At 36.0% G+C, this 13,136-nt stretch overlaps 1 protein-coding gene across 1 annotated transcript in view; it reads right to left on the reverse strand.

Annotated features, from left to right (window-relative positions):
- LOC150107790 (5-taurinomethyluridine-[tRNA] synthase subunit MTO1, mitochondrial) overlaps nt 1-13,136 on the reverse strand; it is a 309,050-nt gene that overhangs the window by 191,259 nt on the left and 104,655 nt on the right. Inside the window, exons 7-8 of the mRNA XM_090391541.1 lie at nt 12,460-12,572; nt 7,165-7,277 (exon numbers count right to left, since the gene is read on the reverse strand). Of these exons, the coding sequence (XP_090247667.1) occupies nt 7,165-7,277; nt 12,460-12,572 (226 nt within the window). The remainder of the gene's footprint in view (nt 1-7,164; nt 7,278-12,459; nt 12,573-13,136) is intronic.

Here is a 13,136-nt window from a genome sequence, read left to right on the forward strand (position 1 = left end):
ATGGGAACATGCAACTATGACACGTGCACGCAGGCACTACAAAAAACAAATGAGGCAGAAGAGAGAAAATTATTGTTGTTCCCAGGGTCCTAAAAGTGTCCCCTAGCAGGCTATATTGGGGTTGTCTTGGCTGTTGGGCTGAATTTCTCAAGATGCAAGCATCCCAAATTTGGGGCAGTCTCATGCACCCAAATTTGTTGAGGTTTGGAAAGTTTTTTTAGAGCTGAGGCCGATTACATGAATAATCTTTCATATTTAAATTTGCTGCAGTATATTAACGTGGCTTTCTTCCAACATATTCTGTGGTGGGTATCCAGAGCATGGTCTGCAAGCCCAGAGTGGCTGTACTGGTGAAACTGGATGTAGTCTTTGTGTTCCGAAATCCTGACATTGCTGCCCTGCCTGTTTGGCCAAAATAGGACAGTTTACAGCTGCAAGGGACCTGATATACTCCAGGTAGATCTAGGGGAAGTGGTTGGTCTTTGGTGGAGCAGATAAGGGATGCCAATTTTTTATATGGTTTGTAACAAGAAGTCTGGTCATGTTTTTTTAAGATTTTAGTTAATTTTTCATAGGTGCCCCTGATATAGGGAATGGTGATGGATTTAGTGTAATCTTCGTTATGAAGTGGGGGGGGGTAACTGGTTTTAATATTTTTTGGGGATTGTAGCCATTGGCTAAGAAAGTGTTAAGGATGTGGTTTAGTTCAGTGGTTAGGGAATTGTCATCTGAACAGATTAATTTTGTCCTGTTATATAGTGTTTTTATAATCCCATATTGTTGTGATTGGGGGGAGGGGGAAATTGCTGGTGAATGTATCTGCCTGTATGGGTGGGTTTTCTGTAAACAGAGAAAACCAAGGATCCATCAGGCTGGAGAGTGATTAGAGTGTCTAGGAAAGGGAGACCGTTGTTTTCCTCTTTTTCCAAGGTGAACTGGATTCTGGGGTGTTGGTTGTTTAAGTGTGTTAAGAAGGAGTGGAGTGTATCTGAGTCATGTGGCCAAAAAGCAAACACATCATCAACGTAGCAAAGCCAAACAGTGGGTTTTTGTGGGGCTGAGTTTAAGGCTTTCTCTTCAAAAGTCTCCATAAAGAAGTTGGCCAGGGGTGGGAAGAAAGTGGTGAACCCATGGCTGTCCCCTCTATATGTTTATAGAATTTTCCTTGCCAAACGAAATAGCCTGAGTTCATTGTGAACTGAAATAGAGCTCAGATATCAGGAGGAAATTTGGCTTGGATGAGCTCTAAGGTTTCCTTGAGTGGGACATTTGTGAATAGAGAGGAGACGTCAAAACTGACCATTATGTCAGTATGTTGGAGTGAGAGGTTTTCTATACTGACTATAAAGTGGGCTGAGTTTTTTTGTGTGATGGTGTGTTGCCCAATAAGGGGTTATAAAAACACTATATAGCTGGGAAAAATTAATCTCTTCAGATGATAATGCCTTAACCACTGAACTAAACCACATCCTTAACACTTTCTTAGCCAATGGCTACAACCCCCACAAAATCCAAAAAATATTAAAAACAGTTAACCACACCCTGTTGGATTTCTGCTCAGGACATGGACTGGTTATTACTAACACCATGTTCCAACACAAAAATGTGCACAAATTCACATGGAGAGAAGAGGCAAGGAATAAGAAGTCTCATTGACTATGTTATTGTTGATAGTGATGTTTTTTCCTTGGTGCAGGACACCAGAGTGTATACAGGATTTGAAATTGGAAGTGATTATTATTTAGTCTCGAGCAGGATAAAATGGAATTTCATTTTGAAAAGCAGAACATTTAAGAAAGTTTTAAAGCAAATAAAAGTTGAGCAGCTCTCAGATGTGAACTGTAGACTAAAATACACAAAGATTATTGAAGAAAAAATCAAAGTGTTCGAGAACAGGAACCAAACCTTAAAGAAAACATTGATTGATTCTGCCAGAGAGGCATGTGGTGAGGTTGTCTGTAAGGATAGAAAAATCAGAACTCCCTGGTGGACACAGGAAGTTAAAGAGGCAGTGAAGGAAAAGAAGAAAGCATATCAAAAGTTCCTGGCAAATAGGTCAGCTTGTGCTCTTAGAGAATACAGAGACAAATGTAAGAAAGCTAAACACTGTGTAAAAATAGCTAAACAAAAGTCATGGGAAGACTTTGGTAAGAACATAGAAAATAAATATCAAGAGGATGCAAGATATTCTGAAGGTTTTTGTTGTTTCCGCCATTTCTGGTCTTCTTCATATATGGAGAAGCCCAGAAATGGGGGAAAGAGTGTTGTAAAAGGAATTAGAGATGACAAAGTGACATGAAAATTGGAGAAAAAGATGTTCTTGAAGTATGGCGTAATTACTTCAAAAAATTGCTAAATGAAACAAGCAGTGAAAGCACTGTGGTAAAAAACACTAAACAGCATACATTCAGGAATGCATATCCATACTTGAAGTAGAAAAAGCCATCAAAGGCTTGAAATGTGGAAAGGCAGCAGGAGTAGATGATATTCAACCAGAAATGCTGAAGTATGCCGGTATAAAAGTTTTACAGTGGTTGCACTGTATAGTTCAGAGGGCCTGGACAGAAGGATGAATTCCAGAGATGATTGGAGTATAGCTCTCATAGTACCCATATATAAAAAGGGAAATAAAACTGAATGTGAGAATTACAGAGGTATTTCCCTACTGAGTGTTCCTGTTAATATTTATGCAAGTATACTTGAGAAACGATTGAGAAGTTATGGAAGGGAAGCTTGGTGAAGAACAAGCTTCCCTTCATTCAGGCCAAATAGAGGCTATCAGGATCAGATTTTCACTTTACGACAGATAGTTGAGAAATCATGGGAATATAACAAAGATCTGTATTTAAGTTTTGTAGATCTGGAAAAGACATATGACAAGGTGTCAAGAGAGAAGCTATTTAAAACGCTACAGTTATATGGTGTCAATGGGGCATTATATCAAGCAATACTTAGTCTTTATTTGAGTTGTAAGTTAGCAGTTAGAATTGAAGGAAGTACAGGAAGATGGTTTAATGTTAAATCTGGTGTAAGACAAGGATGTACATTATCCTCTCTGTTATTCATTATATATATGGATCACATTATGAAGGAAAGTGGTATTAAACCTGATACCAAAATTCAAGATGTTAATGTTAGCTCTTTACTTTATGCAGAAGATGTTATACTTCTAAATAAATCCACCACAAGTCTGCAAGATTCCCTGACTAAAGTGAATAACTGTTATAACAGATTTGGTATGAAGGTCAGCATTAAAAAGACAAAGACAATGAAATAGGCAGAAACACTGAAAATATCAACAAAGCTGGTATGGTAGGAAGTCAACTGAATGAATTTATATGGAATAAGAGAGAAATTAGCCAAAACACTAAATTAGCTATATTCAAGCCAATTTTAACTTATGGATCTGAGAGCTGGGTCAGAAGTAAAACACTTGACCAAAGACTAGAGACCGCAGATATTGGAGTCCTGAGAAAGATTAGGGGCATAAACAGATGGCATCAATGGCAATATCATATTAAAAATGAGGATATTAGGAAAGAACTTGACATTGTCAGCATCCGGGAATGCGTTAGCAGAGCTAATCTCAGATGGTATGGTCACTTAAACAGAATAGTGGAGGAAAGATTAGCAATACAAGTGTTGTCTGCAAGGTTGGCAGGAAAAAGACCCAGAGGAAGACGACCAAGATATAGGGACTGATACTGTAAAAAGTGCCTTAGAAGATAGAAATATAAGATCTGATAATGTTGGAGTCTTGACAGGTAACAGACTGATTTGGAGGAAAATTGAAGATAGGAAGTTAGTAATGATGTAATTTTTCATGTTGTACTATCATATTCTGTGCACCCCTTGAGGGTATATATATCAGGAATTTGATGATAATGAAGTAAAGAATCCTGTGGTATGTTGCTTTCTCCAGGATTTTACTTAGCCATATATTGCTCTTTGGTATATACCTCCATCAAACACGTTTGTATCCAGCTTCATATCCAAAGTAGTATGCTGTCAGAAGGCAGCAGTCACTCTGTTATCTCTTTATAAAAAGTGAGTAAATTACTAAGACATGATCTCCCCTTCACAAAGGCATGCTGCAGAGTATCTAATTCCTATCCATCTATTCATGAATTTTGCCTTTGACCAACTTCTCCAATATCATCAGTACTTGGTATTGGTGATAAAACCATCACTCCCAAGATACTGATAAGCCTATAATTGCTACATCTGTCTCAGAGATTCCTTTATGCTGCCTTTCTACCACTCCCTTGAAACCTTACCAGGGGTGAAACTTTAATCAAACAGCATGCAGTGTCAATTTATTTGCACATTCTTGTAATATGTGGACCAATACCATCTAATCCCATAGTTATATTCAAATTAAAATATGCAATTTCCTGAGCATGTCCAATTCATTTACTTCTATTCCAACATCAGTTCGTGTCACATCTGTCTCTACAATATCATTGCCTGGATAATACACTCTTGCAAAGTGATTATTCAGTAATGCAACTACTTTGTCTGCTTTATCACCTCCCTATCAGCATCAGCATTTATGAATGCCATTACCAGTCCATATTTGGCATCATGTAGCCTTAAATGGCATCCCTTATCCCACTCTCCTAAAGATCAGCTGCAACCTTTAGATCTCCCTGGTATTACCTGCAGCTGTTATTTTAATCAGACTGGCAGAGTAGCCAACGTCAGAATTTATGAATGTAAAGATTACATTTGGTTTCATTACTATGGCTATTCAGATCTTCAAGAACCTGCTTTGGCTAACTGTAATTCAATCTGTTCAAAAAAAGGTACTTTACTTCATAGAAGTACATACAAGCATAAAAGATTTTCATGAAGATACTTCATGCACAAACATCGTTTGCTTACAGTTGGATAAAGGATTAAATCAAGAATATAATTTCTTGGCATCTTTAATTTATAGCACACACTTACTTCAAGGTTTTAGGCTCTGCATTTTTCCTCCCTTATTTCAGTCTCACTTACATGCATACATATATGTATCTTTATTGTATACTATTCCTTGAAGATGTTAAATTGGCTTTGGTGATACACAATAGGTAAAAATTAAATTATTAATTAAATTATTGAAAGTTGTTATATCATCTATGCTGTTATTTTCTTTCTAAAAATACCATTATGAACACAAGACTATAGTAAATTATGTATTTAAAAAAAGAAAAAAAAAGATTGTGTTCATCGGCCACACCTAGAGCCTGAATTTAAGCATCTTATTTCTTTAAGCATCAATCAGAAATAATAATTTTTTTTTTTTAATGGATAAATTACAAAAGAGGTAACTGAACAGATCCTTCTTATCACACCAGCAAGTGTAAAGCAGGATAAGAAGTATCCTGCTAAAAGAAAAAAAAAACTTACCAAAGTACTGAAATGAATCAGTTTAACAGCTGTCAGCTGTTCAACTGATTCTTTGGTATTTGATTTAAATATACAAATATTATTGAGTAACAGGAAAGAGGTTTGAAAACTATGTACTTTGGAGGAAGGAAGGAAAAAAACTGATTGCCTTATTCAGAATTACGGAAAATATGTCTACAAACACAGAAAAATAGAACTCTATGGAAAGAATGTTCAAGAAACAGTTCATGAAGAAGAAGTTTTATAAAATACTTGTGGTCAATAAGCACTCATAGAGAACAAAGAAGAAAAATGTAGAAAAGCTAAGTTATGTGTAAAAGATACTAAACAAAATACACAAGAAAAAATTTTTTAAGAACATAGAAACCTTTCCTTCATCATCTTAAAAATGGAAATACCATAAGAGGAATAAAAAATGGTCATATACAAATGGAAGATAAGGATATTCTGCATGCCTGTAGTAATTTGAAAACGTACTAAATAAGTTAATAAATGGCAGAAAAGTGGCATGAGGAATGCAATCAGAGTACTATTACTTGAGATGAGATAAAAGAAAGAAATCCAACAACTCTCAGATGTGGAAGGTAGCTGGAGTAAATGATATTCCTAAAAAGCTGAATTAAAAGTTTTACATGGTTGCACTATATAGCCAGCAGGCTTGGTTGCAAAGTTTCAGATGAATGGAATAGTGTCTCTAATTTACCTTTAATTCTGCACCAGTTTGTAACTGAATGGGAAAATTATCAATTTCTGTGTGAACTCGTAGAGATTTATGAAAAATGCTGAAGAACAAGTTGAATTTTTGTCACAAACAGAGAATCCTAAGACATATTGTTAACTTATCATTGTTATTATTATATAATAATATTTTATTATTATATAAATCTGCAAATCAGCAGTTAAAATTGAAGGTAAAAACTCATGTTGAGTAACATGAGTAAAAATAAACAGCAGTAAAAATTACCAGTATAATTGCAATGATGTTGTCACAGTAAATTCTATGCATTAGTGATTGCTCAAGTTACTCTGAATCAATCTTCACCTTTTACATCACCTCGTTAAACATTATTTTTGCTCTCACTGCAATAACTATTAAATTATTGATTTCAATTATGATAGGGGGTTTGTTACCAGAATTAATTTTAGACTTCTGTATAGTCTCTTTTCTTAGAGCATATGTTTGTAATGCATGAATATGTTCATACATGATACATAAATATTTAGTGGAATAAAATAACCAAAATACAAAATCCTGTTAGCTCATACACGATTTGTCAGTTCCTACAAATTCAAGAAAAAAGCCAAATTCTAATTTTTTTTACTAAAAGTCATCATCATCAAATTCCTGCCATGTACCCTCAAGGGGTGTACAGGATATGATAGTACTACAATAGCCTTTAAAGGAATGCAGAGAACCGACCAGGCTTTCTGACCTAATGTTCAATCCTCACCTTCTCGTGGTGCACCCTGTTGGGTATCTACCTGGATACTGAACGAACGAGGATGGGCTGGCAATCTGGGATTTAGCTGACCAAATTGTATTCATTTTGGTTTAACCAATAAGAATACAATTTGGTCGGCTAAATCCCAAATTGCCAGCCCATCTTCGTCAAAATATAATGATGGTACAACACTAAAAGTCAGATATTGAAAATCTCAATTAAAAGTATAATCTTTGTTATTAAATTTTGTGCAATACTGTTCATTTGCATTTGCATTAATCGTCATTTTTTAAAACAAGGAATTTTTTAATCGTGAAGAGAAATTTACCTGGGCCCATTGATTTCTTCCTTCACATGTCTACTTAGATGTATGTTTTCAAGGACAAATTTCTTCAATTCTGCATTTGTAAATGTAAGATATGTTGGTACTTGCTCTTCAGGCTGAAAATAGTGATATTTAAATTATATTTTTCCTCATAAGCAAGAACAAAAAATATAGTGCATTCAAAGAATTTCTAAAATATTAATAACTTCACATTGAAAAAAAGCAAGTACTAACATTCTGCTAGCACTTATTATTTATAAGGTACTTTTCATTTTAGCATGACAAAAGGAAATAACAGAATATATGTAACAAAGGAAAGGAAAAGAAGAAACTATTGTCTTACAATACCATCAAAAGAAACAAGAGTGCAAATTGATACTACTATTATAGAAATGTAATACTTCAATTACTCATCAGAAAGTCATTTACTTAGTTTCCATGGCATCAATACTACACTGTGACTATCCCTTTGGGTAATATTTCTTTGACTGGAATGATTTTCCTATCACACTTTCATTTTAATGTGCTTCAGCTAAAAAATGATTTTCCTATCACACTTTCATTTTAATGTGCTTCAGCTAAAAAATGATTTTCCTATCACACTTTCATTTTAATGTGCTTCAGCTAAAAAATGATTTTCATATCACACTTTCATTTTAATGTGCTTCAGCTAAAAAATGATTTTCATATCACACTTTCATTTTAATGTGCTTCAGCTAAAAAATGATTTTCATATCACACTTTCATTTTAATGTGCTTCAGCTAAAATTAATTATATAAGTTAAAAATTACTCAAAAAAAATATGATTTTTTTTTCTAACTACTTACACAATCACTACAGCTATTCATTTTAAGAGGTCTACATGATAAAATTTTTTAGCTATGTGGCCAGTAGGAGGAGAAATGATTCCGGAAGAATTTATCTATTTATTCTTGTGGCAAAAAGAATACAGAACAGCTACAGGTCTATGTCCAGTCTGGAAAGCCAAATCCAAGGCCTCATCAGTCACCTTGTGGATATCCTGTAGGCCACTACCGTGAAATTTGCACGTTGGGCAGTCGTTCACAATATGAGTAATTGTCTGAGATATGGGAGAACAATCACAATACAGGTGGTCTAACAGCCTCCATTTATGTAGTAAGTAGCCATATCTGCCCCGGTTAGTTCTGATCCTGCTGATAGATGACCAAATCTTCCTAGGAAAAGCAAAACCAGGCTGCAGAGCACAGGGCTCTTCTACCAGGAAAGTCATTTGTTGGAAGATCGTTGGACCAGTATTCTATCCATATATCAGGTGTTGATGGCAAGGCAGTTGAAGAGAGTTCATCCATGGACCAGAAAGGCTTTCTAGATTTTAGGCAAAGACTAGGTGGATTTATGAGAGTCTGGTGCAGGGGCAGGAGTAGGTTGTGCATTGCTTTATTAAATTATTTAATTGAGGCTTGTCTTCTCCGTATGTTTGGTGGAGCAATGTTAGATAGGACAGGCAGCCAGGAGAGAGGGGTGCCTCTCAGGGGCACAATATTCTGCTGCAGGGAATGCGAGGGCTAGTGCAGATGACCTTAGGACTTCTGCACCACAACCCCAGGTTGTTCCAGCAAGCCTTGAAATGATATTGTTTCTTGTTTTAATTTTGTTGGACAGGTTGGTGATGTGCCTTTTATAGGTTAGGCTTCTGTCCAGGCTCACTCCAAGGTATTTTGGGTGAGGCTTGTGTTTTATCATTTTTCTAGAGAAAGAAAGGTTGAGGTATTGATTTGCTTCTGTATTGTTCAGGTGAAATACTGTGGACACAGTTTTTGTTGGATTTGGCTTCAAGTACCACTGCTTGAATACTCTTCCAGGATGTTCAGGTCTGTGTTCAAGGTTGAATCCAGGTTGGCAAAGGAGGTAGAATGATGCAGGATTGCTAGGTCATCAGCATACATATACTTGCTTGAGATGGTATGTGATAAGTCGTACACATAGATGTTAAAGAGTAAAGGGATAACACAGAGCCCTGTGAAAGACCGTTGTGAAGGAATCTGGGCCTGCACTTTTTTCTGCCAATATGGACCCGGATCTTTCTGTTGGAGAGAACGGATTCAAAAAGCTGGAAAGTTTTTTTGCACCTTATAATATTTCCTAGCTTTAGGAGGAGGCCCCTGATCCAGACTGTGTCATAAGCTGATGTTAGGCCAATGAAAGTGGCTCCAGATTTAAGTTTCTTCTGGAAGCCTGCTTCAATCTGTGTTGTCAGGGCCTGGTCACAGCAACTTCTTCCCAGCCTGAAGCCAGCTTGTTCAATCGCGAGTGCTCTTTCAATGAGTGGTGAAATTCTTTTAAGGAGAATTCTTTCAAAGAGCTTAAAGGTGGACCAAAGCAAGGAGATAGGTCGTAGATTTTTCACATCATTTGGATCTTTCCTGGTTTGGACACGGCAATTATTTTGTCTTCTAGCCATTATAATTTTTGAGAAAAGGGTGGCCAGCCATGTTTGGCCTTGTTGACTGAGATGTTTTAGAAACTCAGGAGGACACCATCCACTACTGCAGCCTTGACATTCTTGGTGAGTTTTAAGGCTACCTGTACCTCTTCTCAAGATACTATGAACAAGTTCAGGAAGCTCGGAGCCCGTCTTTAGGAGTTGTCTGATGGAAGATTGCACAGTAATTTTCCTGAAAGAGCCAGGACATATCTTGGAGGTTTTCAATAAATGATTAGCCATTTGATCAGGAGTTATCTCTGTTATTTTGTGTGTTGTTGGTTCTGCCCCACCTAATTTTCTCAGAAGTGACCAGCTTTTCCAGGTAGATGTGGTGAAATCGAGTTTATGCATGGTTAAGATCTATCTTTCCTTTCTGTTTTTATCCAGCATTGCTATGAGCTCCTTAACAACAGTTGGGTCTTCAGTCTCTTCATATCTGGCTAAAAGTTCCTCAGTTTCTCTACTCCAGCATGGAAGTAGAGAAATGTGGAAGATGACATTGTGGGATAAAAATGGGAATAGAGTGACTGAAGCAGAGGTCATAGTGGAATTGCTCAATGAACACTTTTTGGAGAAGAAGGTTTCAATACAAGAGGGGCAGGGCAGATTCGAGGTTTAGAGGTGCAAGAGGAGAGTGTTCCAAATACTGAGTACTCTGGATGTCAGTAAAGCAGTGGGACTGGATGGTATTTCACCATGGGTTTTGATAGAATGTGCTAAAGAACTGACAGCTCCTTTGACCTGGCTTTTCAATAAAAGTCTGGCTATGGGAAAGGAATGGAAGGAAGATAAGATAGTGCCATTGCATAAGGGTGGTAGCAGACTGGAAGTATCTAATTATAGACCAGTTCGTGTGTCATCAGTTGTTCATGTCTTGGAGAAATTAGTGAGGGACTATATACAGCGTTGGGCAGATGAGGGTAATGATATCTATGAGAATCAACATGGATTTGTTAAGGGGGCGCTCTTGCTTAAGTAATATGATTGCTTTATATAATAAAGTGACAAGAGCAGTCAATGAGGGAAAGCATAGACTGCCATTTTTTTTAGATTTTGCAAAGGCATTTGATAGGGTGCTACATGATAAGCCGATATTTAAGTTATAGCACATGGATTTAGATGTCGGGTCAGTCAACTGGATTAAGGATTGGCTGTCTGATAGTATCAGAGAGTTGTGTACAGTGGGGCAATATCAAGGAAGCAGAAGGTTACAAGTGGGGTTCCACAGGGCTCTGTACTGGAACCTGTATTGCTTAACCTTTATATCAATGACATTGTCAATGGATTGCGAGGGGATATTCAGTTGTTTGCAGATGATGTGAAGCTGGGAAGGGTTATTAGTAATATTGCAGATGTAGCAGCCATGCAAGAGGATTTGAATAAACTAGATAGATGGGCAAATAAATGGGGGTGTTGGTTTAATGCAGCAAAATGTAAAGTCTTGAAGTTTGTGATACATCGATGGGAGGCTGCATGCTCGATTGGAGGAGCTGTACTAGAAGAAGTTGGAGAGACAAGAGATCTTGGGGGTGATGATTGATAGAAAACTGAAATTCAGGGGAGCATATCACAAAGGTGGTGAAGATAACCCAGAGGATTGATGCAATACTGAGAAGGATGCTGACCTGCAGAGATAGAAGAGTTATCATTCCATTGAATAAGACCCTGATCAGACCACACTGTCCTAATAACTGACCTTAGGTTTTCAGTTATGCTCAAACTGATAATTATGCCTAAAATATTGTAATGAATATCAGAGAGATAGAGACTTTACTAGGTTTTATTTCATATGGAATTTATCACTGATAAGAGGAAATTATTAAATATTCCATTTCTAACTCAGTTGCCATGCCACATATCAAAGTGAAAACAAACAACCTGAATACTAATAAAAACAAATATAAACCACTGTGGGATAAAAATAAAATAGAAATTTTAAAAAATCCCACTAATATTAATTTTGCAATTCGTTCATATTCAGGAGTGCATCTTTTACTGTGGACAAATGGGCATGACTACTTGAGATTCCTTAAAACAGGTAAAGCAAATTCAGAAGATAATTCATATGAAAAGTGTGCACATGAGCAGTTCAGTTGAGAAGATACTTCACATTCAAACTTTCTGTTTACTTATGCTACGGTAAAATATGAATGAAAACTACTTTCTTGTTAAGTATAATGTATAGAATTCTTGTAAAAATAATAAATAATCTTGGTCATAGAGCAAAATAATTGAGTGGTTTCCATGACTGAGCTATCCAGCTAGCCCACAGCTAGCTATACCCATCAGAAATAATGGGAGGTGTTTGATTATCCATTCCATTATCCTAGTCAAGCTTCTTCTTTAATCTCTTTCTCTCAGAATCATCATCTAGCAAGATAATAATTTGTTTCTGATGATGTGAACAATGTATAAAGCTATGGTTTTAATCTCTTTCTCTCAGAATCATCATCTAGCAAGATAATAATTTGTTTCTGATGATGTGAACAATGTATAAAGCTATGGTTTTGTTATGAGTGCAGTTTTACATATCACATATCTTTACATGCCTCATATGGAAGTGGTGGGGGAGAGAGGGGATTCATCCCATAAAACAGGCAAACCAGCTGGAGAATACATGTAATTAATAGCCATAATATGCTAACCTCATAGTCTAATTCCAAAAACTACCATGTAGAGAAGCAATCAATGCATGTCTTACTTCATATTTATTAATCTGGGATAAATTTTTTTAACAATAAAATATGTTATTCTTTTCACAGGATCCTCTATTTTATATGCAAGCAAAAGAACCTCCTAAATATTATACAGACTGTTAATATTTTCTTACCTTCAACCACACAGAATCACTGCAAAAAGAAAATGGTTCTGGAGGATTGTCTGCAGGCATCGAAGCAGTTTCAGAAAAGTTTATGGTAGTTCCATCAAGCCGAGGTGGAGTACCTAAAAATTATTAAAAAACCACATTTTTTATTAAAAAATAAAATAAAATACGCTTTTTACTCTGTTTAAAATACATTTTAAATAGAGTAATTTCATATTTCATTTCATTATTTAAGGCAGTTGCAAACAATTATTCATCAGCAGATTCAATTAGATTTCCAAAATTCTTGTCAAGTCCCAAAACTGCATTCCATCAAATGAGATCCAATCAAAAGATAATCTCAAGGTTACACTTCAAAACATAAACACATATCTTAATTTTATTTACAGACTTTTTTTAGAGATTATAAAAATGCACGCATAGTACATAAAGCGAGTTCTGAAATGAAAAATAACAACTGACTTTAGTGAGATTTTAAAAATTGACAGTTGCATGTTGGCAAACTATATAAACACACATATGCACAGCCTAGAATGTCTGCACCAAATTTTTACAGAAGTTACTGTGGCATAATAATGTTCAAGTGTGCAAGTTATAGAGAAAAAAGAACTATTGTTCCTTTCAAATAATTCAGATAATAAATAGATGCATAAAGCAAATAATGTGTAATAATGTTAAAAATT

Source organism: Typopeltis vanoorti, chromosome 4 (assembly GCF_054136105.1).
Source record: "Typopeltis vanoorti isolate ZY-2024b chromosome 4, IOZ_Tvanoo_1.0, whole genome shotgun sequence".
NCBI lineage: Eukaryota > Metazoa > Arthropoda > Arachnida > Uropygi > Thelyphonidae > Typopeltis > Typopeltis vanoorti.